General features: G+C 35.5%; 1 protein-coding gene across 2 annotated transcripts; it reads left to right on the top strand.

Moving 5' to 3' along the window:
- Window positions 1-25,020, top strand: LOC100643203 (pyrokinin-1 receptor). Of its 2 annotated transcripts, XM_048408046.1 has the most exons (4): window positions 1-844; window positions 920-3,056; window positions 19,548-19,774; window positions 20,884-25,020. In XM_048408046.1, exons 2-4 carry the CDS (start codon window positions 2,255-2,257, stop codon window positions 21,436-21,438), a joined length of 1,584 nt encoding a protein of 527 aa, XP_048264003.1. In that variant the 5' UTR covers window positions 1-844; window positions 920-2,254; the 3' UTR covers window positions 21,439-25,020. The 2 variants fall into 2 exon arrangements, with proteins under 2 accessions (XP_048264003.1, XP_048264002.1); XM_048408045.1 differs by having other exon boundaries at window positions 1-3,056.
- The last annotated feature ends 465 nt before the right edge of the window (window positions 25,021-25,485 follow it).

Raw genomic sequence — 25,485 nt, 5'->3', positions numbered from 1 at the left:
AACAGAAAACGACGCGATCAACTCTCTCTTTCTCTCTCGTCCCTTTCCCAAATATTTTTTCAAACTTGCTGGTTCGTTCGAAACTCGTGGATGCCCTCTTAAATCCCTCTCCCGTACACAAATCAATTTATCCGACAAATATATTCGGCTGAATGTTAAAGAAGAAAAGTAGAAGTCGAAAAGAAACGGACGTGAAGAAACATGAAATTCTTGCTTCAGTCGGAGACGAAGAATAATGGCAGAGTATTTTGGAGGAAGGGGTGAATAATCGGACAAAAGAGAAGAACGTGAAACGATCAGGACGCGGAAAGAGGAACGAAGGAAGCTACGAGGACGCTTCCGCCGATCGGAGGTGCGCAGAAGCGCCGGTGCTCGGTGTCACTCGCCGCGACGAGGGCTAACGCAGTCGTGATTCGCGCGGCGTCCGTGTCAGTTCGCCGTTTTCCGCGAAACATTCAAAGTACCACGTTTTACTCGAGCTCGAAACACAGCCGCACCAATATTCAACTGGTTTTGTGGATTTCTTCAAAATTTCTTTCGCATAGTTGCAGTGTCGAAGGTTTGAGGAAGTCGGAAGTTGGATAGTTGGAAGTTCGAAGAGATTGGAAGCTGAATATCACCGGCCCGAGTGATTTGGTTTTGAGAAAAAACAGTAACGAGGACGAGGAAGACCAAGAAATTGTTATACTGCTTTCTACGGATTCTCCCAAAAACTTGTTATGATGACTACAAATTAGAAAGTTTAAAGAAGTTGGAAACTGAAGATCGAGGGTGCAAGAGCTTCGGTTTAAAGGGGAAAAAGTTTTGCAATCGAGGAAGTCGAGGAAATTATTACAGTTCTAAAGTAATATTATTTTGCTGTTTATTCCGTTCCTTTTCTTTTTTTTTTCCTTTGTGAATTTCCATTACATTTTTTAAGGAAGCTGAGAAGTTGAAGATTTAAGGAAGTTGGGGACTGAAGATCGATATACCTAAAATAAATATTATTCACCTGTCTTCTGCGAATTTTTACAAAGTTTCTGCAAGGAATCCGACCCTTTGCTTTAGACGAAAAGATTTATTTTATTATTATGGATTTCCCTAAAATTTCTTAATGGAAATTGGAAAATCAGTGAGCTGAAAGACTTGAAAACCGGAAGCTGATGATAAAACTGCGTTGGTTTAACAGGGAAAGAATTTAAAAAGTCGAGGACGTTGAAACGATTGAAATAACATCACGCAACTGTTTCCTATGGATTCTTTTGAAATTTCCTAAAAGAAGAACGGTTAAAGCAAGTCCAAAGAAGCTTGAAAACCGACAATTAAAGAAATAACTGCTCTAGCTTAGCAGAAAAATAGCGCCAAAGACGAGGAAGAAAACAAATTGAAGAAAACTGAAAATATTCGTGAAACTATCTTATTCGAGTAGAAGCGGAAGTTTGGAAGTTAAGGAAGACTAAGAAGTTTCGTGTAACAACGTTCCGGAAGTTAGAAAAATGAGATTGACGGTGGAAGTGCTTTCAGCAGAAAGAGAAGTTTCAACATTGAGTGATCGACAAAGATTCTATCAGTGATAATTAGGAACTCGAATGTTTGGAACTAAGTTTGAGTGCCTGAGAGAAATTTAAAGTGTCGACCATAAATTAGGCTTCCAGATTAAACACCTGCAACGAAATTGAACGCTTAAAAATAAAAATGAAAAGTTGCAAATAATTATTCACGAGCGACGACTACGTATTTTGAAACTTAATCTTCCTTAAATCAAGTACAACGTACTCCGAGGACCCAACAAAATAAATCACACGAGTAAGTTTACCCGAGAGACCACTCCATTCAAGAAAAACAGCTAACCAGCCTCCAACTTAGTACGAACAAATCATTTCCATTCTTCCATCGAAACTTCAAATTCTATTAGTAATACAAAAACTCTGACAACTCTCAATTTATTCCACGATCAACCGAAAACGACGCAACCAACCCTTCGAACGAATTCAAACCGATCTTGACTGCCATTTCTAACGAAATTGAAACTTAAAATTGAAACTTTACGATTTAATAGAAATTCCACGATATATTGAAAACGATGCAATCAGTTCTCTGAACCACACGCAAACTAAATTACGCTCGATTTTATTTCTATTAATAACAAAACTCTAAATCTGCTACTGAAAACGATGGAATCAAGTATCTGAACCAAAGGAAACCAATTAGTACCAACCCACGTAATTCTATCAAAAATACGCCAACGATTCGCGTGGAATGACCAGCCTTCATCATGGATCCTACAACTACCCTGGCTCCCAAAGTTATTTCCTCCGCTCTACAAACCTATCTCCAAAACTTCACCGCTTTCACCAACACCACAAACACCGTCCTGCCTCTCAGAGACTCTTTATACATCGTAATACCAGTGACCGTGATTTATCTGTCGATCTTCATAACCGGTACAATCGGAAACATCAGCACGTGCATCGTGATCGCACGCAACAAGTCGATGCACACAGCCACCAACTATTATCTATTCAGTCTGGCGGTGTCAGACCTGTTGCTATTAGTCTCTGGTCTCCCAGCAGAGATTTATATGGTCTGGTTCAAGTACCCGTACATATTCGGTGAAATTTTCTGTGTTCTTCGTGGCCTGGCAGCGGAAACCTCCACAAACGCTTCGGTGCTGACCATTACTGCCTTTACCGTCGAAAGATATTTGGCTATTTGTCATCCGTTCTTGTCGCAAACGATGTCAAAGCTAACGAGAGCAGTGAAGCTGATTCTTGTAATTTGGTTAATGAGTCTGTTGGTCGCATTGCCACTGGCGTTGCAAGTCGGAGTTGTCCACCATCACAGCAATCCAAAGATGGTGATGTGTACCGTGAAGAGAGTTCTGGTCAAGCATTCGTTCGAATTGTCCACGTTCTTCTTCTTCGTCGTCCCGATGGTCCTCATTACGGTGCTGTACGCGTTGATTGGACTGAACCTGAGGAAGTCGAATATGATGAAGAGGAGCAGAGGCAGCGGCGAAAGTGGAAGCTGTAGACACCATCCTGGAAAATCGTCGAGGAGAGTGCTGAAGATGCTCGGTGAGTTTCATTTTTCAGTAATTCTTGTCAGTTTTATATCGGTATGTTTGATATGGCATTTTTTAAGTGATCGTTAAAACGAAGCGAAAAATGTGATAAAGAAAACGTGGATCTCTTTATGAAGTCAATTGATTGTGAAAACAGAGAAACGAAGTAAATGAAAAATATAGGAGAGGATGAGATTGATATAGAATAAAAAGGAAAAAAGAAAAGAAAATATACTCGATGAAATATCTTCTTTCTTTTCTAAAGTCGATAGGAATGATATTGGTATAAGTATATAAGAAAAACGTCAACTTTTGTATAATATCGTTAATATTAATATCGATGTAAAATGTCGATTTATAAATAGAAATTCAAGAAATGGGTTTCTACGAATGTTTCGAACATTGATCTTAAAACTATATGCGTATCATTGAATGATTCGTTCCTTCTTCTTCTGGGGGGGATTATTGATACATTATTGAGAAACAAATGAACGAGTAAAATATTGCACAAATGTATAATATAAAAGTTTATTGGAGTAGATCTCGGAATATATCCAAATCTTGAAAAATTTGTTATATTATTCAGGAAATAATTACATTACTATGTAATAAGAATTGCTAATTCTCGCCATTCTATGTAATGGTAATTAATCTTCTAACATCTGGTCATTGGTAGATTAAATGTCTTGGCAACATCGTCGTATTTTAATTCGCTAAAATACGTTTCCTCAATGCACATGAATAAATTTAAAGAACATAAAATGATAACCATCAAGGTAACAATTTTGTTAAAAAAAAAGAAGCATAATGAATAGCTCCTTGTTGAAACCGGAAGATTATTTTTCTTAAATCTTAGATCAATTTGACCATTTAATTAAATTCTTAGACCTTATAATTCATCCACTTGTTACGAAAGGAGGTACCGAACGTTAAACAACGAAAGAAAACATTTTATATATGCTCATTCTCTTAAAATCAGGAAAGGATCAACCGGAAAAGCTTGATTCAGAAGCCTTCCTTATCATCGTCCAGTATAGAAAGAGTCAAACCTATCGACTATCAGGTGTCAGCTAGTGAGTTGTTTAAAAAGGGGAACTGAAGGGTAAGAGACGACCTGGAGTTCGATCCTTTCTCCAAGGAAACGATCGTGCAACCAAGAAAAAGGGAAGGAAACATCTTTTGCTGAAGGGTTGTCTGATTTAGATCAAAAGGTAGTAGCACTTAACTCGAATCAGCGCTTTCTCAGAACGGCAGTTTTTGACCTATAAAAGGGATAAATAAATAAAGAAATGGAACCTCTGTCGATAATAAAATGATCGCTCTTCTTAAAAATGTCGTTCTCCGTTACTTTCAGTCTTCAAATTCAATAATTCCTTCGTTGTTGCCAGTTTCTAAACTCAATAATTCAGCGTGAAATAATATCTACCTTTAATATTTGGATAAATTCAACGTTAAATGTAAAAAGTCAATGTTAAATGATCATTAACTTCGATATCTTTCATTTTACTTGTAGCTGATCCTTGTTTTAATTGGAATTTATTTTTAAAACAAAATGACACCTCTACATGCGGGTATGAAAATACATGATTCCAGGAAATAATTTGTTAATATATATCCTGCTCTACAATCTACGATCTAAATTGCAGCAATTTGCGGTAATTATAAACACTTTAGCTCGTAATGATTGGTATACACTTAATCGAATATAAACGGCGTAATGTATCGAAAAATATCATAATTCGGAGTATAAGGGTAAAACGAAATAATGCGAGAGATATTTCGTGAGGCGAAAAAGAAATAACACGAACGAAGCGTATCTCGCTTAAAAATAAAATTTTATCGAATGGAAACGTTCGAAACGTCGGAAACATCCTTTGTCTCTTTATAACGATAATAAAATTCGTATCTTATAATCAACAGTTTTCCACATTACCCGAAGAAAAATAGCGGAACCGTGTTCAATCTTCACGAAACGACCTAATATTCGCTATTCGTTATTATTCGAACCGTAGACAACAGTCGCCCACAGGATTTTCGTAACGTTTCGAAAAAATATAGAAATGAGAATCTCTACTGCGAGACCGGAATTATTCGCGGAATTCATGGTCGAGTTGTCAGGCGTCCGTGAAATTACAAATCCCAAAAACCTCATTAACGAAAAGATACTCTGGTAAACGTTTTGATATATTAGGATGTTCTTTCGATCAAGGATTACATCGATCGCGGAGGAATGATGCTCGATTCAATTGAGAGGGTTGAAAGTGTCAATCAAGATCAGTCACAGGAATCGTTATTCATTTAGGAACTGAAATATCTCCCATTGATCGTCAATCTAGATTCACTTGAAACTTCAAAAGGAAAAGGAAATAACGAATGGAATGGATTCGTAAATGAATTTCGAAGGTTCGATCGATGAAATTTTACAGGTTGAGAACTTCTGAACTGATTCAAGATACTCGTGATACTAAAACGCTTTGTTAAATCTTGAAATAATCTTGATGTTAATGTAAGAATCTTGATGCGTTTGTAGCATGAACATAACTTGCGTATATAACAATTTTATAAATATTATAAGTTATCGGTACCACCATATTTTAATACACGACAAATGGTATAATTCATAGCGAAAGATACTTGCCTGAACGATTTCAATAATTACAAAGCTTAAAATTCGTTGGAAATTATATCAGAGAATCGGCAAATACGGAAAGTATCGTAACGTTAGAAGGCACACGTGTAACGCGCTTGTATTTTATTTAGACATCAAGCCAAATGACAAGAATCACCGACTGTATTGACGTGGAAAATTTCAAATCGTTTTAGAAATAATAGCAGCTCCTGGTTTTACCAATATATCCTGTTTTCGTTGGGCCTCCCCTACATTTCACGATCCATTAAATTTTGAAGTGCCGAACTCGATGGAGCATTGAACTTTGAATGGGAAAAGCTACTACCTTGAAGTTCCCAAATTAGTAGGCTACTAATGTCGAAATGTCTTTATTAAATTTTGAATCTTTAAAATCTGCTCGCTCGTAAGCGGTTTAATCTCGCATCCGTAAGTGTCCGGATGCTTACGTATCCGATATACTACGTTGTCCTACGATCAAATTATTACGAAATTATTATAAAATTATTATAAACGATAGGTGAGAGAAGACGTACGTATAGGAGTGGTACGAGGGTGTAAAGATGTAAAAAAGAACGTCTGATTCTCTTGCTTTCAATCTGTCTTCTTTCACGCTTCCTATAAAGTTTGGTATCTCTGTCCCTTGGAGGGATATGAATCATCTAAGATCGATAAACGCGAAAACACAGCAACGCAGACCTACCGATTCATCTTTGTGACAACTTGATCAATGTTATTTGTTAATAAATATTGCTTAATATTTTCCAAAGATAACATCAAGATCGTAAAACGACGTAGTAACTCCATAAAAGAAAGTGACGTGAGGTAATTATGTAAAGTTGGCAAATACATCAGTGTCCGGATAGTTGTGGGCGTAAGGGTGTAAGTATTAAGAGCTCGATCCATCGACTCGGTTAATGTCAAATACTCCCGAAGGATACGATTTATAAAGATCGAAATCGTTCAGAACTCAAAGAAAGAGAATTCCTTTGCACGGAGAAAAGGATCGATGTCGAAAATTTGCCTTGAATCGTAAAAACACCACCCAGTTACCACTATTTTCGTGAAATATCACCAGAAAAGGAGAATTCTAGAAATTACGTTTGTTATTCATTCGGTATGAGCGTCGGGGCAATTTTTAAAGAACAAAGGCGGAATATTAAATCTCTAAATACGCTGTCACCGACTGTCAACATTGGCAATTTCGTGAATTTGTTCTTCTTTATGGTAAAAGAGTCCAGGTGCATCGAAAGCACCAATAACAACTTCATAAATCGCCAACTGTTCCGACTGATATCCATTTTAACCGGTTTACGTCAGCACTGCGATGATACAAAAGCCTTCTGGACCAAACCTCCGACATTTTAACCATACCAGAGATCGTATCATCGATTTACATATATATATATATATATATATATATATATATATATATATATTTACATATTATTATTTAAAATATACTTATGCTTGTATACTGAAAACAATTTTTGAATAATCAACTTTTAATTCGTAACATTCTCTACATTACGTTACATTTAAAGAAGAAACGATACGATGGAAATGAAATGTTACGTAAATAGTATGATAAAAATAAATGCCAAATAACGAGGACGAAGTACTAAATAAATAGTAACATAAAAATGGATAATAAGTAACTGTAACAAGAGTCGAGACAAGTTACGCAGAAATCTACCAACCCTCGATGACCTAAAAGTAAGTAAATTTAGTTTGATGATTTTAATTTTTGAAAAGGGCTAGGTCTATTTTCGTCGAGTGTATTTTATTCCATGTTGTTGTTTCACCGTGTTTTTTAATGGCATAATTAACAGTGACAAGTATAATTAATATGTGGGTTTGAGCAAGAATGTGAAAATATCTCTCGAGATTTAGTTTCTCTCGGGGTCGGGTCGGGTTCCCAAAAGTATCTCGTAATTCGAAATTGTTGGGACTCCCGAGAATTTCGGGATTTTCCAGACTTACACAATTATTTAGGCCAGAATATGGAGCAAAGTAATAGCGAAATAAGCGATGGATATAATATTTTATTAGGAAATATTATATCTGAAATACTTTTGCTCCGTATTCTGGTCTATGTAATTTTCGAAAATTCCGAAAGTCTCGAGAATCTCCATAATCTCGAATTACTAGATACTTTCCGGATCGCATCTCCAGCTGCTTGAAAATTCTCTGCAAAATGATTACGAACCTAAAAATGGAACTATAGCTCGGTAATATTAATAAATGTATAACGTAAGAATCGTTCTATGGGTTGGAATTTTTTGCAAAATAAACTAGTAGAAATATACAAGCGAATTGATAAATTTAATAAAACCGCTATCGGCAATCATAGAGGCAAACTAGACTTATCGCATCATTAGACATATCATTTTAATTGTAATCGCTTACGTATAATCTACATATCTACATACGTTCTTTTTTAAAGATTGATCGATGGTTCCAGCATTAATGACGGTATCGACAAAAAATCTGAGACATTGCTTTATTGTAAATTTTTTACCAATTTTTTACTTCTAAAGTTAAACGATCGCTTCATGGAAACATTCACCGATCGATACAGTTGAACGATTATTGGAAAAATAATTTGTATAAACGCAGATAATTATATATACGTTTCGATTCTTGGAATAAATCATGAGGAATATTTATCTCGTATGACAGATTCTCCAATTTGAATACGAATCATCCTATCCTTCGATCGAACGCGTTTAAAATAGCGATCCATATACATATGAGATAATAACGACTATTTTTAGTCTCGTTGGTAAATCTGATCTGCAGTTTCTTTCTGTCTATACTATAGAAATAGAAAGGGTATCATCTTGGAATGTCGATTCCTTGATATCTGTTTTCGAATAAGAAAGAATGATTTTATGCATGCATTCAAGAATTTCAAGAAACGAATCTTGTATTCAATGGTATAAATTTAACCGAGATTAAAATTACCTACGCTAAATATAAATGCAAATTAATAAAATAATAGTAAATTTAATATAATTTAATAAATATAAATTAAATTAAAATTAATAAATATAAATTAGAATTATTAATAGTATCATGTTATAATTGTAGGGAAAATGCGCACCGATCCGTCGAATATAATAATTCGCGGGCGAATTATACACCCTTTTCTTCCATATTTACGTGTCTTTGTCTTTCTATATTTTTCATCGAATATTAAATCGATGAAGTAAGACGAGAAATGAAATATGGATAACTAAACACGTTGCTGTTTTCTACATAAAAGGCTAAAATAAAAGAGTATATGCAAATAAAACTGATAAAAGTATCGTCCAGTATAAATATAAATTAGTATATACACGAATATACAAATATACAAATTAACATATAAATTATTATATAAATTAAAATAGAAATTACTATGTAAGATATGTATATAAATTAAACATAAATGTACAAGCACAAGAATTGTTAAAATTACTCGGATATACTCAAACTGTAGAGTACTCGACTGTCTCATAGCAAAATATTCGAAGTGGAAATACAACAAAGCGAAAATTTCGAGTGGAAATTTCGATAAAGCAACGTTCGATGGAAACGTATTGAATGGGAAAGTTTGATCGAGAATTTTCTCATCGACTTCCATCTCGTAACAGGCTGGTTAATATTCGTAGTTTGCCAGGCCGATGAGAAATCAGAATCGGAATCGTGAGTTTATAATTGAGTGAGTTTATAATTTATAATTGTACGTCATATACGACATCGGCAGCACACGAAACGCGGAATTCGCATTATTTCTGTAGGTAAACTTCCGGGACGAATTCATAATTCAACCGTAGAGTCTTTGTTGCACGGTTGCAATGAGTCGTAATAATACAATCCATGAAACGCGAACATTTCACGAACATCTTACAGTTCAAGTTCAAGTTGGAACTTTTATTTCGATGAACTTTTCGTAATGGCGAAATTAATTGAAAAATGCTATCGTGAAAAAAGACAAATATCTGTTAATACTTAAATTTGAACGATTTTTCGCAGATATAAAACATCTCGAAATTTTCCATTTTTTCGAATGTTCCATAAAATCATAGAAAAGTCGCTTGAATAGTCTCGTTCCGTTCGTATGTCTTTTCTTTTCTTTTCTTTTTTTTCTTTTTTTTTTTGCAAAAGGACTGGTTGCCGAAATGATTAAGTATTGTGCAAATACGATGAATTACTTACCTACTTAACCTGTGAACCCCGTCGTTCATTAACAGGAACTTGTATAACGAAATTAAAATTTAAGAAAGACGAATCTGCAAAAATCGTGTTTCGAGACATTCAAAGTTGAAACTTTCTTTCTTTTATAGAGTTACAGAAACTTTATTTTTAATATGGAATAAAACAACAACGAAAAAGGAAAACTATTTTGCTTGCGGTAAAAAATGACAATAATTTACAGAAATGATTGTGGAGGCTCTTTTTCTAAATATCGATTTGCCTCGTACATGCAATATTTCATTAAACGAGCGAAAACGGAACGGAAGAACCTCTCGAACCCCAAACTCAACTTCTTTAAAATAACAGAACACGAGCCACTTGACAAAGGAACTACGTGTCTGTCTACAAACTATGTCTGCGACGTCTTTATATAACGATATCGCTGAATCTTTTCCTTTTATCCAACGGAGCATCATTTCTCCCTTCGAAGCGAAAAAAATGGCAACTATTTTACAATCGCTCGAACAATAGAACAATCGTACAGCATAATCGTACGTATCGAAGAAGCGGCATTATTCGCAGCTTTACGTAAAATTATAATTTTAATAAAAGGCAACTGAAAAACCTTCCCTCCTATCTTACTTCGACGTTTCAATGGCTATCGATCGATGTACCGATACAACTTGCTCGAATTAATAAAGGAAGCTGCATAAACGTACCTTCTCTGACAAAATAGAGCAGTTTTGAGGTTTTATTTAATCTGTGAACTAATGAAAACCGAAATTACTAATAAAGCAAGCTTCGCGTAAAAGTTCCTTCCTTTAGAAAAATTACAAAAGGGAACAAAGAGAAAAAAGGTAGCAGAAAAAAGATAGAACAACGTTAGGTATTACTTGACCTTTAAATACTGCCATATCGATGTTGGATTGCGCAATTACTGAACGCGATATTACGATGCACCATGTGTCGGTGCAATATCACGACGATTAAACCTTGTACCTGTCGAATGATCCGGTCGCGGCCTGTGAATTCATTAACAGAGCTGGTTTATCGTGGACACGACGATAGGCTCGGCAGAATTGATGAACGTGACGAGAATAGCGGCCGGTGATCTGAGTTCTGCTAGAAACTGCATGCTCGTCTATGTACGAACTATCTTTTTTCACCTTAACGGCTTAATAATGGCTACGGTAATAAGGTTATGTAGGTTCAGCTAATGGAAGCGATGCTATATAGACGTAGGAAAGTTTGATCAACGATTCGACTCAGCCATCGGAGTATACAGGCTGATTCATTCCCTTTAATTTTGGAACTTCAATAATAGTCGCGATGGTACGATTACTTTCAAACGAACAACAATAAGATACATATTTATCGTTATCAATGTGCGCAATCGAATCTACCTAGTGGAAGTGACAATAGCTGTACGACGGTTCAACCAAAACGATTCTTACCCTCGCAAGGGAAATAGGTAGGAAATGGGACAATTGCTGATGTAAAAGCAAGTCGAAAGCATAAAGAACAGTAAGTGTAACAAAACATTTTTGTTTTCGTTTATAAAATATAGTGAACTTTGCGAACAAAGCAAACTCTGAATAGAACAAGCTTTCCAATAAACTGGGTAAACACCAGGATCCATTCGGAGCATAGCCGGAATGGCAAAACGTTCACAAGCTTGCCTTAAAGTGCAACCTGGTCATTTTGAGTATCTTCTATAAAGATGATATATAATTACATATAATAATAATAATATATTTTCATTGTTTTTTAATGTACAGCTCCCGAGGCGAGTCTCGCGTGTTTCATGCACCCCGTAGCATGAAATCTTTTTATTCTAAAGTACTGCTGCAGTCAACAGCAATCTGCTTAGTTTACCCTGTGATATTACAATTTCAACAGATTACATCTTGTTAATGTTGTTGTGTTAAAATTATTTTACAATGTGTGTGGCAAGATTACGTTCAGTGATAGGTTTAGCTGACAGAAGAAACTAAATCTGCAGAAGCTCTATTAGGGATCAAACTAGATCATGAACATGGACGATGTATTCTTTCTTCCTCAACTTTGGGATTTTCGTAGGAGATGCAACGATAGAATTGTTTTGTAATAAATGGACGGTAAAATTGGCGTTAACCTAAAAAATATTTGTTCTCCGACATACGATCATTTTATAGCGCACAACGAGAAAAATAATTTTTGAATTTTCTCCCTGAAGTAATGGAAGTAAATCTAGAAAGAATCAACTCGTACAATATGTTTTTATCGTTTGAGAACTTTTATGTTTCCCAACTATTTTGCAGCGGATAATTAATAAGCCTGTGTAACTTACTAATAGATGTAGAAAAGTCCAATCAAGGTATCCATCGTGATACAAGCTGATTTAAAAATAGTTAGAGAATTTTCTATATCCGTAAGTGTATTTTTTACAAATCAAATTATACAGAGTATCGTAACAGCAAAAAATGTGGGCAATATTTGCATATAGAAGGTAATTGTAAATGACGAAAAATGATTAAATTGATTAAACGTTTGTTTTCCAAGTTAGCGTACTTACACGTCTCTTCGTAAGATCCGTCGCATAATATTTTAATGATGGCCGATCTAGCCAGAGAATGACTTTACAATTTCAATCAAATTCAAAGACAATAACAAACGAACGAGTATTAACTCGATGTCTAGATATCTGCTAATTGCTGTAATTATAACGCGAGTCGATAATTTCGATCGTTAATCTAATAAAAAAAATAACTTGCTCGACCAGAATACATGCGACAGATGAGAATCCACGCTTTCTATGACATTTACAGTTTACACGGATTCTGATCACGTCAATGAATAAATAAAGAAAAAATACTTGAAATTAAATTTTGCCTTGAGAAAAGAGAGGACTACGGATAGACTGCAGATTTTTATGAGATTTTATGCGTTTATGTGAAACTTAAAAGTGGAAAAATTCGCAAAACGCGCATAATATGAGAAAATATATAAAATATCCAAAATATAATACAATATAACGATAATGGATTAACGAACATTATTCGATATCGAATTAAGAAAAAAGATTGATTTCCTCGATGGACCTGAGCCGTTTTGGAATTCATGGCTGTAATTAATGTCAGTGTCTGTCTAATTATGTTGCAGAGTAACTCGTATCTACATAATTAAATCACGTAATTGTATCAAGTCATAGATCATTTATTATTACGCTAGATTATTTTTCACAACGCCGATTCCATCGTATCGTTGGTTTCAGTTTCAATTACTAGGATTATATCTTAATTATTTTTATCATCTCTTAATTATTATCTACAAAGTGAATACATACTACTCGATATGTAATACTCGATCCAACGAACAACGGTACGATTTTTAAAGAATGTTCTTCCAGTCTTCTGTTCTTCCACTCGATCGACAGTTCCTAATCCTATCGTCCAATCTTTGACGAAACTTCACTTCACTGGATCGATCCTTTTAAAGAGAGATTGTGTTTCTTAAATAGTTGTCGAAATCTCCAATTTGAACGAGTTTCAGTTTGCAACGATAAAGGGAGATTATCGAGGGAAAAATTTGGAAAGGGATAAGCAAGAAACCAAAGTGGAGAATGAGATTCGTCGTGGAGCTGATAATGATCCAGAAGATTGATGTTTTAAACAGAAGATTTATGTACGTCCCTTCGACTTTATTCGAATAGGATAATAAATAGTCCTATGCCGGTTTTTGCAGTTCCAACAAATTGGTAATACATTTTTGAATAACCACGATTGTTTCTTAAATATCGCTTAATGCAGTAGAAAATAATAAAAGAAAATAGATTGTAATACGTACGATGGTTACCGAAAGTGTTGGCACGTTTTACCTGCCAATTAACTCGGTACGAGTATATGGAAATTCTCGTCACTTGGTAGCATCTTTGCGCGGCTATAAAAATTTAGCACTATGAAAGCGAAACATAAGAGCCGATAAAGTGGCGTTTCGTTGAAAAATGCGATACCTTTTAAAGCCACTGTATATTGATTATTAATAAATTAAATATTGAAATTAATTTTCATTGAAATATATTAACGTTATTCGCAAAATTAAGAATTTTTGTCGATTAAATTTTGTTGAAATCTACGATACGTTGAATTCTCACGAGAGTTCTTTTTAAAGCATTTCTATCGTCGACTCTTCCATCTTATTTACATGCAATAACGCCATTTGCAATTTACAGCAAACAATAATCATCAAATTACTTTAATCAAAGGAGAGACGTTCAAACGTTCGCAAACAAAGAATCAAACTTAAATATCTGGTGCAGGGTTGGCACACATTCTTTTGCAGGGGATTAGCAGAAATCCAATCGGAAACGACGTCGAACGCAGCAGATGCTCCTTTCAGAGGCACAACTGCGTTGCATTAAATGCATTTAAAGCATCGAATGCAAGGTAAACGAGCAAAAAAACCAAGACCGTCTTTCCGTCTTATTATCTGTTTTTTTCCTGCGAATATCACAATGACCGATATCGACATTTCCTGTTTTATCTTAACGGGGACTATTTGCGGTGACTGTAGCGGGAGATTCGAAAACGTTCGAGAAACTGATTTTCGTGCATTACGTGTATCTCGAATATTATCTCGTTTAATTCATCGTGTCGAATGGCAATCTTGCTTTAAACCGTAAATTTTGGAATAAATTACTCCGAACTACGTATGTAGACGTATTTCAATTTATGCCAAGAGGAACTGATTCTGCAACGAACAAGGTCCTGGAATGAAATTGTGGTTCCGTACATACCACGCTTTGCTTGAATACACGATTGATGTGTAATTTCTCAAATATAAATGATTAATCTCGGAGAAGCGAATCGATTTAGCTTCTACGTGGCTTACGCCTGTATATTTTTCCCGGCTTATTCTCAAAGGAGGAAAATTTATCGTCGTTCGAGAATAATTGATTTCCTTCCGCTTCCGTTTTGACGAAAAAGTAGTTTGTATTACTACTCGTTTTCTTGTCTTGTCCCGTTTCGTCGATTACGATGATCGATGACGACGACCTCGATTTTTTCCCGATTCCTGCTTCACTGTAGTCGCTTACTCTACAGAACTCGATACATTCGATTCGACGTTGATTATTCCGCTTACCAATTACAATGCAGCAAAAGTTCCCCGACCGTTTTACTCTCGTTACTTTTCTTTCTTTCATATGTCATCATTTCCGTTAGTTAATGGTCATTTATCAGACGTATATAAACAAGGCGCAAACGCGTACGCATGAATTTCTTATCTTAATCACGTAAAAACTTCGTTCAATTAATAGAGGCAAAAAGCGGTTGGCAAAAGAAAAACAAGTAATCCTCGGTTAGCCAGCTTCGCCGACTAATAAGCTCGTTTTATCGATTCGATCGGAGGGGGAGAATTTAATATGTTGTATCTTTGATGGTACACACTGTTGCGCAAAATATCCAAAGACTTCCTTATTTTTGACAGCAGGATACGGTTTAATTACAGTAGCACAAGTAAATATTATATATCGTTGGTAACAAAATTGCTTTTAGATAGTTGACGAGTATTCCGCGAAATACATATCGATATCCGCAGGTGTAAAACAAGTTATGGAGCAATGTTTCAACAAAATTTATTTATTTACCCCCTATCTCTATATATCTATATGTATATTTTCCACAGAAAGAAAGATTTTTTTCAAATTACACCGCGATTAATTTAAGCAGCTCTATATTATATATTTACAGTAATATCGTAAATCGAGATGCCTTGAAACGAACCGCAATGGCAATTCCTATTTCTTACTAACGATCGTGAAAATAGTTAACGGAAGATTAATTTCCAAATAGTTAATTAAAAACTAAAATTGCATTGACTCGTACAGCCGTCGCTATAATCCAGCGCAATGGTATTTTTTAGAAATGTTGAGATATTACGTCGGATAATATTTGACTTGTACGTATTTCGTTATTATTCGTTCGACTTTACTTCCAAACCTATTGAACCTGTTAAAGTCGCCTTTTAAGGCGAATCTTCGTGAAAAACCGCACGAAAAGTATTACAAACGAAATGTGTGCTCGAAACAGGAAGAAGGCTGAAAACACGGTTTATCTCAACGTCTCAGGAGGAATCATCCTCGGTGAATTTTTAAGCGCCGCGTGGACCGATTTAGGGGCAGAATTTACACGGGTCACGTCTCGCGTTTCACAAACAGGATATCCATTCCGTTGCTCTTTGAGCTACGAGCTACCACGCGCGCCATATCCAACTTCGCCGATAGTGTTTGACTTTCGTCTCGATATTATGGCGCGTTACCTTAAGAAAACTTCTTCCAGAACTAAATGGTATTGGGATCTTGCGAATATGCGTGAAACGTGTACTCTTCGAGCTTCCGCGGTAAGCTGTTAGGCAACTCTTAATAACGACGATATAACGATATTGTACGATAGATAATAATAGAACATACAACGAATAACAATATTTGATACTTTTACGTTTTCTCATTTATTTTTTTTTTTTTTCAATCGTGCCTTTGATAATCAACATTTTTTGAAAGAAAATTTTTTTAACAGAATTTGCTTTGAAATAAATATAACGTAATTAAGAGACCGTGGAACGCTAGTACCTATAACTTCAAGTACGTTTACACGTTTAATATGAGCAAAAAGTTAGAACTAGATTACATATCGGTACATATCCGAAAGTTCGAAGCAACAATTCCACTGATTCTATCGATGTATCTCAAAGTTTCAGGTTAATTTAGCACAGTTTTTGCTAGGAATTTTCAAAATTGTTCCATGCGCTTGTTTCATACAGCTTAAACTCGTTCGATCGATACTTCCCTCTTCTATCGTATATACAAACTTTAGTAATAACAAGATTATAAATTTCCATGGATATTATATTATGGAAGATGTTTTTTTAAGTAGAATCCGGTTCAAAGTCCCACGGAATTGGATCGATAGAACGATAGAGCCGAATGCAGGGGGTATTTAATCGGAAAGTCTACTATTTCGAACGTTTACCTGTAGGAATCTTCGGAATAATATGTCGTGTTTGTTCGAAGCAGTTCGAACACGCTCGAGCGATATTTCTGATCTGTAACGCTTCGCTTGATCTTAGTCCCTCACCTTTACACCTACATTACAATAACATTTGGTAAAAAGAATATGAATAAAATACCGAATAGAAATACATAGCAGACGCGTAAAGGAAGAATAATAAACTTAGGGCTATAAGAACGAAGGGACAAAACTTCAAAATAATGAAATAATGGAAAAAATGTGCGACTGGAGAAAAAAAGAAAGGGCGGAGAAGCTTACTTCTGGAAAGAAAGCAAAATCAACGAGCCGAACGTACATCCAGTTTTGTGGATGAATTATTCAAAGGTAGCGTACGCGGCACGATGCTATGAAATGCCATAACTCGACTGATCTTGACCTCAGTCGCATATCAATTCCAGTCTTTACATATTCTTTGAAAAGCGGCCCGCGCAATATCGCCTCGTAATCGCATGAACTCGCCGAGAATAACGCGCTTGGACCAAAACGTCGCGACACATTTCGATTATCTTCTTCTCCGATTTTGTTCCCCATCTTTCCTCTCCTTCCGAAGCGAAAAGCAACAGATTGAACGTAAAGTAGGAGAAAATTGCGTCGATGATAAATCGTCGCAAATTTATGTGAGTTATGTAAACTGGTTTCCATTGAAATTGAGAAAATGACCGGGATTTTCACACCAAGACTCGAATCGCACCCGTGGAACGAAGCAGTTTAAACGAAACGAAGGGAAACTGGGTGATACTTCCTCCGACGAAAAGTTTTCTCCTCCCGAATGAACGAGATGAAAAATTTCTGATATTGCCGGACGATATCCTGGGATTTGAATTTTAGGAGATCCTGCATCAATTTTCTTAAAAGGAGAAAGAGCCACGTTCCATAAAGCAGTTGTTCCATTTTGTTTTATCAAAATCCATTTTGATCTTGCTGGATACATCTGTTTAACGCGAAACGCTTTTGTAAATGACAAACTACAAAATTACACAAATTACGTGACAGCTACGTACGTAATTGCAGAATTTACAATAACGATAAGGATCCGATTACAAGATATAATTTTATATATAAGATAAAATTATTAGTTTCCTGTTATAATTTATTTACAAAAAGAAAGAAGAAATAGATCGTTTAGTTGAACAACGATGAAAGAAAAATTTGTTACGCTATTGTAGATTTCCTCTTCTCCAACGAAGGATTATAAAACTTTCGATTATATAAATGTAATATTTTAAAATTAGCTGCAATGGCAGTTGTTCCGGTTTTTAATTAATAATTACGAAGATCAACTCACCTAAAAGATTAACTTCATCAATCTCCTCAGCCACCATTAATCCTACCTAACTTTTACGGTGTTTTCCCTTGCAAACGACACTCGAGTTTCACTCTAAAAAATAGAGTACTCCCAACGCGACGATAATTAGAACTTATAAATTTGTTCGCGTAATCCTATAGTCAAAAAGTTTTGATTCTGTCATTGGTTAAGGACCGGATTGACGTGAAATTAAATAGAACTTTGTTATTCGGATTACGATAGTATCGATCTGCTAAAAAATCACAAATCTTACACCCTCTGCGATTTGTTCCGGCGAACATAGGAATTATCGCGAACGACTTATCGGCGATGTAATCATCGGCGAGGTACGAAACAGACGTGAAATTTATGACGTTGGCCTACCAACCTCTTGTTATTCTAACCATATAAATACTCCGAATTTTTGTATCTATCGCTGCTCCGTATTTGACGCCCGAGGGATGCGAATGCGAGCTCTGATACCACCCCTGATACCAGCAGTCGTCAAAGGCGAAGTTGCGTCTGCACGTGGACTACCCTCTTCTTTGTGGTGAAGGCCAGTGAATAAAAAGGCCTGTACCACTGGCCTCGCGCCTTTATTTTCTTGTTACGAATGTCGTGCGTTACCATTTCCATTGCGTTACCACTTCCTATTGTTACAGTTACCATTGTATTATATTGATATATCTCGTAGCATATAAGATTGGAAGTAGTTGTATCAATCTTACATTCTTTATTACCGAATATAAACTAGTTAATATTAATAAATTCTTAATTCCGTTTCTTTCTGGCATTGGGCAAACAGAGACAAGTCGAAATTATAGATTCGATAATCGCGAATTTGAGTTACCGGGAGAACCACCGCTCGCAGCCCCTGAACGATGCAGCGGCGATGACATTGCGAGCTGTACGAACCCTGTGTCACAGGCTGCTATGATTTGACAATCGTCGGACAGAATAACGGCTCAGAATAACAGAGGATAATCGTATCGTCGCGCCTGTAGTAAAGAACTTTCGTTCGGAACCTTATTTGTAATTTCACTGGAAAATCTAGTTTCGAAATAGCAAGATAGACCAAACTCGTTACTCGGTTATTAGGATAATCTTGCTTCTCGATCGTATAATAAAACGGCGAGCCACGAGAGAACGATAGCTACGAGAAACAAACCGATAACAAATAAATCTCACACAGTTTCCGTAACAGTCTTTCTTGGTACCGGTTAGAACGATCAATCTGGAATCTAACATTACCTATGGAATAAGAACACTTTGTATCTTCGTTTTTTGACATTTTTTTCTCTTGTTTCGAACGTACGTAGTATATTTAAAAAAATCTAACAAATAAAATGTGGAATTGTGTTACAGTTGCCGTGGTGATAGCGTTTTTTATTTGTTGGGCGCCGTTTCACGTACAGCGACTGGTCGCCACACACGGGACGAACTCGGAGGACCACATGAGCTCAAACAGCAAGTTGGACGAGTTCCTTTATACCCTGATGACCTACATATCTGGCGTACTCTATTACGTGTCCACGTCGATTAACCCGATTTTATATAATATCATGTCGAACAAATTTCGAGTTGCGTTCATGGTGAGTCACAGTGTACTTCTTTAGGTGTAACAGCATGTACCACATAATTAGAAATTGGGTCTAGATTAATCTAGTAGAATGGTCCACTTGATTGATAACCAATTATGCTCCTTTATCTGATGAAACTTTGTTGGATCAGTCCGTATGGGTCGATTAAGAAACCAGGTTGTATTCGATGGGACATAGTTTGCTTTGAAAGAGATTAGTTCATTTAGGCATTAAAGGGTTAGTTGGTAATTTGTAAATAATACAGCTTCTTTCAATTTCTTAAACGAAATTATTACAGTAATGCGAAAAATATTAGTCGAATCTCCCCTTTCCCTTGGAATTTCCTTTCAGAGCCACGGTATTAATTAAAAAGTACAGAACTCGATAATGTAAACTGCAACTTTCCCCAATTATGTCACATAAAACACGCCTAACCACCCGCACTCTAACTTCCACGATATTCTCCAATTTCAGCAATCAGAAACACATTCCAACTCCTACACAATCCCATTATTCCTATATTACGATCATTCGTAGCACACAATATCCTTTAATCGCCCTACTACTCTCGTTAATCAATCGACTTACACGAATCAAATTAATACAGCCAACTTCGCCTAATCTACCACTGTCGGCCATAAGTAACAGGGTACCTATTGATATTTCGTATAAATTGCACGCTTCCCACGGTTCTTATCTTCTAATTATTTTATCGCGAGTCTATTGCTTCGTTCGCATCATACGTTTCTTACGATGGAACTGCGAATGTTTACGCATTTGCGGGAAATTTGAAAATGTAAAAATGCGCGTAAAATGTATAAAAGGTAAAAATTTACAATTTTATATTCGTTACAAACAGATACAAGTTACGTACCCTGGTATTTACGACCGGCAGTATATTCCTATCGACACCGAGTCCCACTCAATGCTCTACTGACAGAAAATCCACTAGAACAAATTTCGCCAATACAACCACTTCTCTCCTCGATACTTCACCCTGACGAATGTAAGAACGCGATCTGCGAACCTGGTTCTCGAACGTAGATTTCTATTTTTGTCCCGAGTCCTCGTTCAAATGCCACAAGCTGCTCAACTACCAAGCATCGTTCTTGTTTTCGCAGGAAACATTGTCAAGGAGTTGCAGAATCCCCGGCCTGGCGATTCGCACGGAGCAACGATCGTACTCGAGTCTGCCACGATCGCAGCAGCGAGCGATCGGCTCTAGAAACATGGGAACAGGCGGGACCGGAATCGTCCACGACAGCACCGACTGTTCCGGAAATTCTGGCCATCACAGCCTAAAGCAGAACGCTCAGCCATTGGCTGAGCATCTTAACGTGGAGTCGACGCGGATCAACGTGGATAAGAAGGACAACGAGGACATTGGGAGACTGGAAGACTCGAAAGAGATTAAAAACAAGGACATCGATTGTTGCAAAAGTTCGAGAAAATCGAGGCCAGCCAGATATGCCACTGTGAAGCTTTCGAACGTGAACCAATCTGAGAAGAAATGGTGGCGTTTGTTAAAGTGGTTTCCCGGTTTAAAGTCCTTGAAACTCGCCGGAAGAAGCACGTACACCGTCCCGGAAAATAGTCCTATGAGAAGGTCAAAGCTTAGACGAGAAGAGATCTCGATGACTTTGTGGAACGAAACCAACGAGCAAAACACTGTTTGAGTTTTCGAAGATGCGATATCGGTTTAGGTAAAAACGTTGAAATTATGAACGACGAAAGTGGGACAACTTGGGTCGAAATTAGTCTTGGATCTGTGGTTCGTGGTGAGTTCGTGATGGTGATGGTGCTTGAAACTTGAAATAGATTAACTATCCCCGCTTAATTATCAATACGATTATTACAAAGTGACTGAGAATTGCGAGATTGAACTTTGAGTAGGTGATTGCAGGTTAGACGTATGAATGAATTTTATGGGATGACGAGAGCGTATGACGATAAGCTACAAAAATATTTTAGCTCGCTAAGCTGATGCTGAAAGGGAAAATGAGACTGTGTAAGTGCAAGTAATTGGAACCTTCTATCTTATTTTCTCTTCTTTTTCTTTTTTTCTGCGCGAGGAGGGGAAAATGCACTTACGCATACCCAGCAACCCGTGCGGCCGCTGGATTACGTGGAACTCGGCAAAATGGTAGCGCCTCTACCCACTGAAAACCTCTCCTTCTCCTGATATTGAATAGCTACACGAGGTCCAACCCCGTAACTGCCATAAGCATTACGTCGGGGTTGGCCTCTTTTGTATCTTCTCGTTTATTTCATGAATAGTCAAGTAATTGGAACCTAACCCTGGCTTGGTGTAAATAAAGCAGACTTCGGATCTTAGTTTTCACGTTCGGGAATTAAGATCAATCTGATCTGGTATAACGATCTATATGGTGATATGACCTAGGTCGAGGTAAATTTAATTTCGTCCTAATCTACGTTAGATCCGAGCGATAAAATCTAGCTAACTTCGAATTGCGTCTAACTTAATTTACAAACGATAAAATTTCACTTCTTTTTTTCGCACTTCGAGTATTTGAGTTTGTAAATCTCTAATAAAAGAAGAATGCTTTAAAAATACTGTACAATTCTACGTTGCAAAGCCAACAAATAGTTTTCCTTATTGAGTATTAAAAAGAATAAAAAACGGTACTATATAACGTAGAAAATTTGAATAAAATTTAACAAAAATCGCTCATTTTAAAAAGTTTATAAAGCATCTCAGTTAGCTTATCTGTGCAAACTTGTATCATTGTGCATTGTAGTTCTAAAAATCATTAGTTTATTTCATCCATTTCTGCTTGCGTTTTAAAAGAACTATCCAACTAAAAACACATACGCGACTCACCTTTATTTAAAAGAAAAACTAGGTTTGCGAAAATGATTAAAAAATTCAAACTAATCGTCGAGCTAACGAGGCACAGTGTCACTGTGTTAATTTTAACGTCAAAAAGTTGGTGCTGCTATTGTAACGGGACGAACTCGTTAATCCGATCGATTCGGAAGAAATCACGAATTCCACGTGGTTTACAGTATAACTTTTGCCTCAATAATTGAGAAGCTTAGTCCAAATGTTTCGAACTTCAAAAAGACTGATCCTTTAACTAGAGTTTCTACAAGAAATCACGTTTTCATCGTATTTCCCGATGGTCGATAATTTACCTACAGAAACTTCTAAGCGTTCTACGATATCGACCCAAGATAAATCTCGCTTAATTAGAAATAGACGATTTTCGTTATTGTATAAAAAACAATTAATCTGTAGAGAATCGGTGAACGTTACTTATGATATTACAAATTACAATCATTTCCGTTTTCCTTCTTCCTTCGACTTTTTTGTCGTTAGAAAGCATCTAGTTTTTTATTTTGTTTCATTTCTCTTTTTATGGTATCACTGATTCTTCAAAAAGATTTAGTATCTACCGAAGAAAATAATAAACTTAATTTTGTCTTTTAAAAATGCATGAACATGTGTTGAGAGTAACGTTGTAAGTTTTATTTGATAAATATAATATGATTGATTTGGTAAAAGAGTAATACGTTCAAAAAATCGCAACTTCCAAGATATTCGCAGAAATTAACTCTAAAAGTGAACTATTTAAAAATAATAAATATCGTTTACTAGAATAGAATAATTATCCAATAACATTATAGTATTTAACAAGGACAGCATCGCAGTTTAAGATCAGACTTTAGTCCTTGTTCTAGCAGTAAACAATACTATTAATCATATTGTAAAAAAAAAACAAAGTTTTCTTGCTAAATAACAGAGTGATTAATTATATTCTATTTCAAACTGTTTTCCTAATGATTGTGCCAATCTTTTTGTATCACTCTTCCAATAACTCAACAACATGTGCACTTACCTATTCCGTTGTATAAACCAAGAATACATAGTGTTGCGTACTTAGAAATGATTAATAAATCCAAGAAGTATAAACAAGAAGGAATTATTGGATCGTGGTCATAAATTGTTTTTGAATAATATACGTATCACAAAGTGCTTGTCAGATTTGCTATATCCATGATTCATGGCGGATATTTGAAAACATAGGGATTAAAGATAGAGTGCGTGACTGCGAGAGAGCTGAAAAAGAGATCTAGCAATAGAAAGAGAATGCTGAATAAGGACCTCTTATGTCTTTGTCTAATAACCTACGCACGGTCATACAGTAGGTATTTAAGTGTAATACCGATCAACGAACAGCGTCAACGTACAATACACAAGACGAGAACAACGACGAAAATAAAGGAAACCTTTATGCAGCGTTCTCTTTCTATTCCTATATCGCATTCAATTACACATGGCCCGCATACTCTATTTTTATATCTCGATGGTTGAAAAGCATGTCGATATTACAGGTCGATATATGTATATATATATATATATATATAATAAAGCTTCGTCTCTCTTTTCTAAATCGTACAAACTCGGGATAAGAAGTCATTGGTGTGTTGCAATGAAAATTTAAAGTTTATTATAAAGGAAGAAAGAGATATTATAGAGAGATGTAAAAAATTTTGAAAGTTGCACATTGCGGGACGAAATAATAAAATATCGCAAATAACTTCTAGAAATTTCTACTGGTAATGTCACTTCATAATCTCTTTTATCATAAATACTGTTGTTTATAATTCTAATAATATTCAAATCGTGACTTTGATAAGTTAAAATTAACATAAATACGTATAACGACAATGTTCTTAATACAACTTTTAACAAATTTTATTACACATTTTTATTTATAACAATAGATGTTCATATTATTCTATATATCATACATATATATATATATATAGTAATATTAATACTATCCATATTAATAATAGATATTTATATTTTATCCTGCAATGATACATAATAAATAAATAAGTCTACTTAGATCGTCAAATAACACGTTACTATCGATAAATAAAATTTGTTAAAATTTGGCGCGAAAATTTAAATTAAGCAAGCCTATCCTAGAGACACATTGTATATCTTTATATGTTAATGATCATAGAAGAGACGTAAATAAGATGAGCGGCAACAGAATATTGTCAATATTGATACCATAGACTTCGTTATCATATTGAAATAAGCGACTCGTTTAACGGTTCCGTTTGAATCTTAAGAATGTGATATTATTTATTGCGTAATTACTATTATATTAGTCATTATAAGCTCCAAAATAGTTAGCACCTTAGTCCAATATACGTGTCATGTTTGTTTCGTTTGTATAAGTCAATGTATTTTCAGTAATAATATTTTGATAATAGTAGGATACAGTCGTAATTCGTTTACATAAGAATATCACCTTTAATCTCTTTTAACTTAAATTAACTCTCATATTAAAGATCAAAATACCTACAAACTCGATGGAAATGATACAAAATATTAACATAAATTTTAATTATAGCAAGATTTTTTTAGGTTTTGTTGAACTTTAACTATTATTTAGTTGTGTTAAGCTTATTTACCAGATTTCTTAAAAATTAGTTATCTATGTATAATTTATTTCAAATCCACTATGAAATTTCTAAAAAAGGGAAAAAAAACTGAATATTTTAACAGGTGATCGACTCAAGTGTCATTTGAAAGCAATTTTCTAAATCTATTTCTTAAACTGTGTAATATAAATCTCACAACGAGTGAATACTCATTTGCATCTATTTAAAGCGATGACAAAAGTCTACAGTATTTATGTTTAAATCTTGTTTTTCGTATCATTCTATTTAACTAACTGCCT

Source organism: Bombus terrestris, chromosome 8 (assembly GCF_910591885.1).
Source record: "Bombus terrestris chromosome 8, iyBomTerr1.2, whole genome shotgun sequence".
NCBI classification, from domain to species: Eukaryota; Metazoa; Arthropoda; class Insecta; order Hymenoptera; family Apidae; genus Bombus; species Bombus terrestris.
Note: the sequence above shows the minus strand (reverse complement) of the source record. Positions and strands in the feature narration are given on the sequence as shown.

Excerpts from the sequence above, each read along its gene's own strand:
- LOC100643203 (XM_048408046.1), top strand. The coding sequence starts at position 2,255 with ATGGATCCTACAACTACCCTGGCTCCCAAAGTTATTTCCTCCGCTCTA. Across the intron at positions 3,057-19,547 it reads GAGAGTGCTGAAGATGCTCG|TTGCCGTGGTGATAGCGTTT; the intron begins GTGAGTTTCATT and ends ATTGTGTTACAG. Across the intron at positions 19,775-20,883 it reads AATTTCGAGTTGCGTTCATG|GAAACATTGTCAAGGAGTTG; the intron begins GTGAGTCACAGT and ends TTGTTTTCGCAG.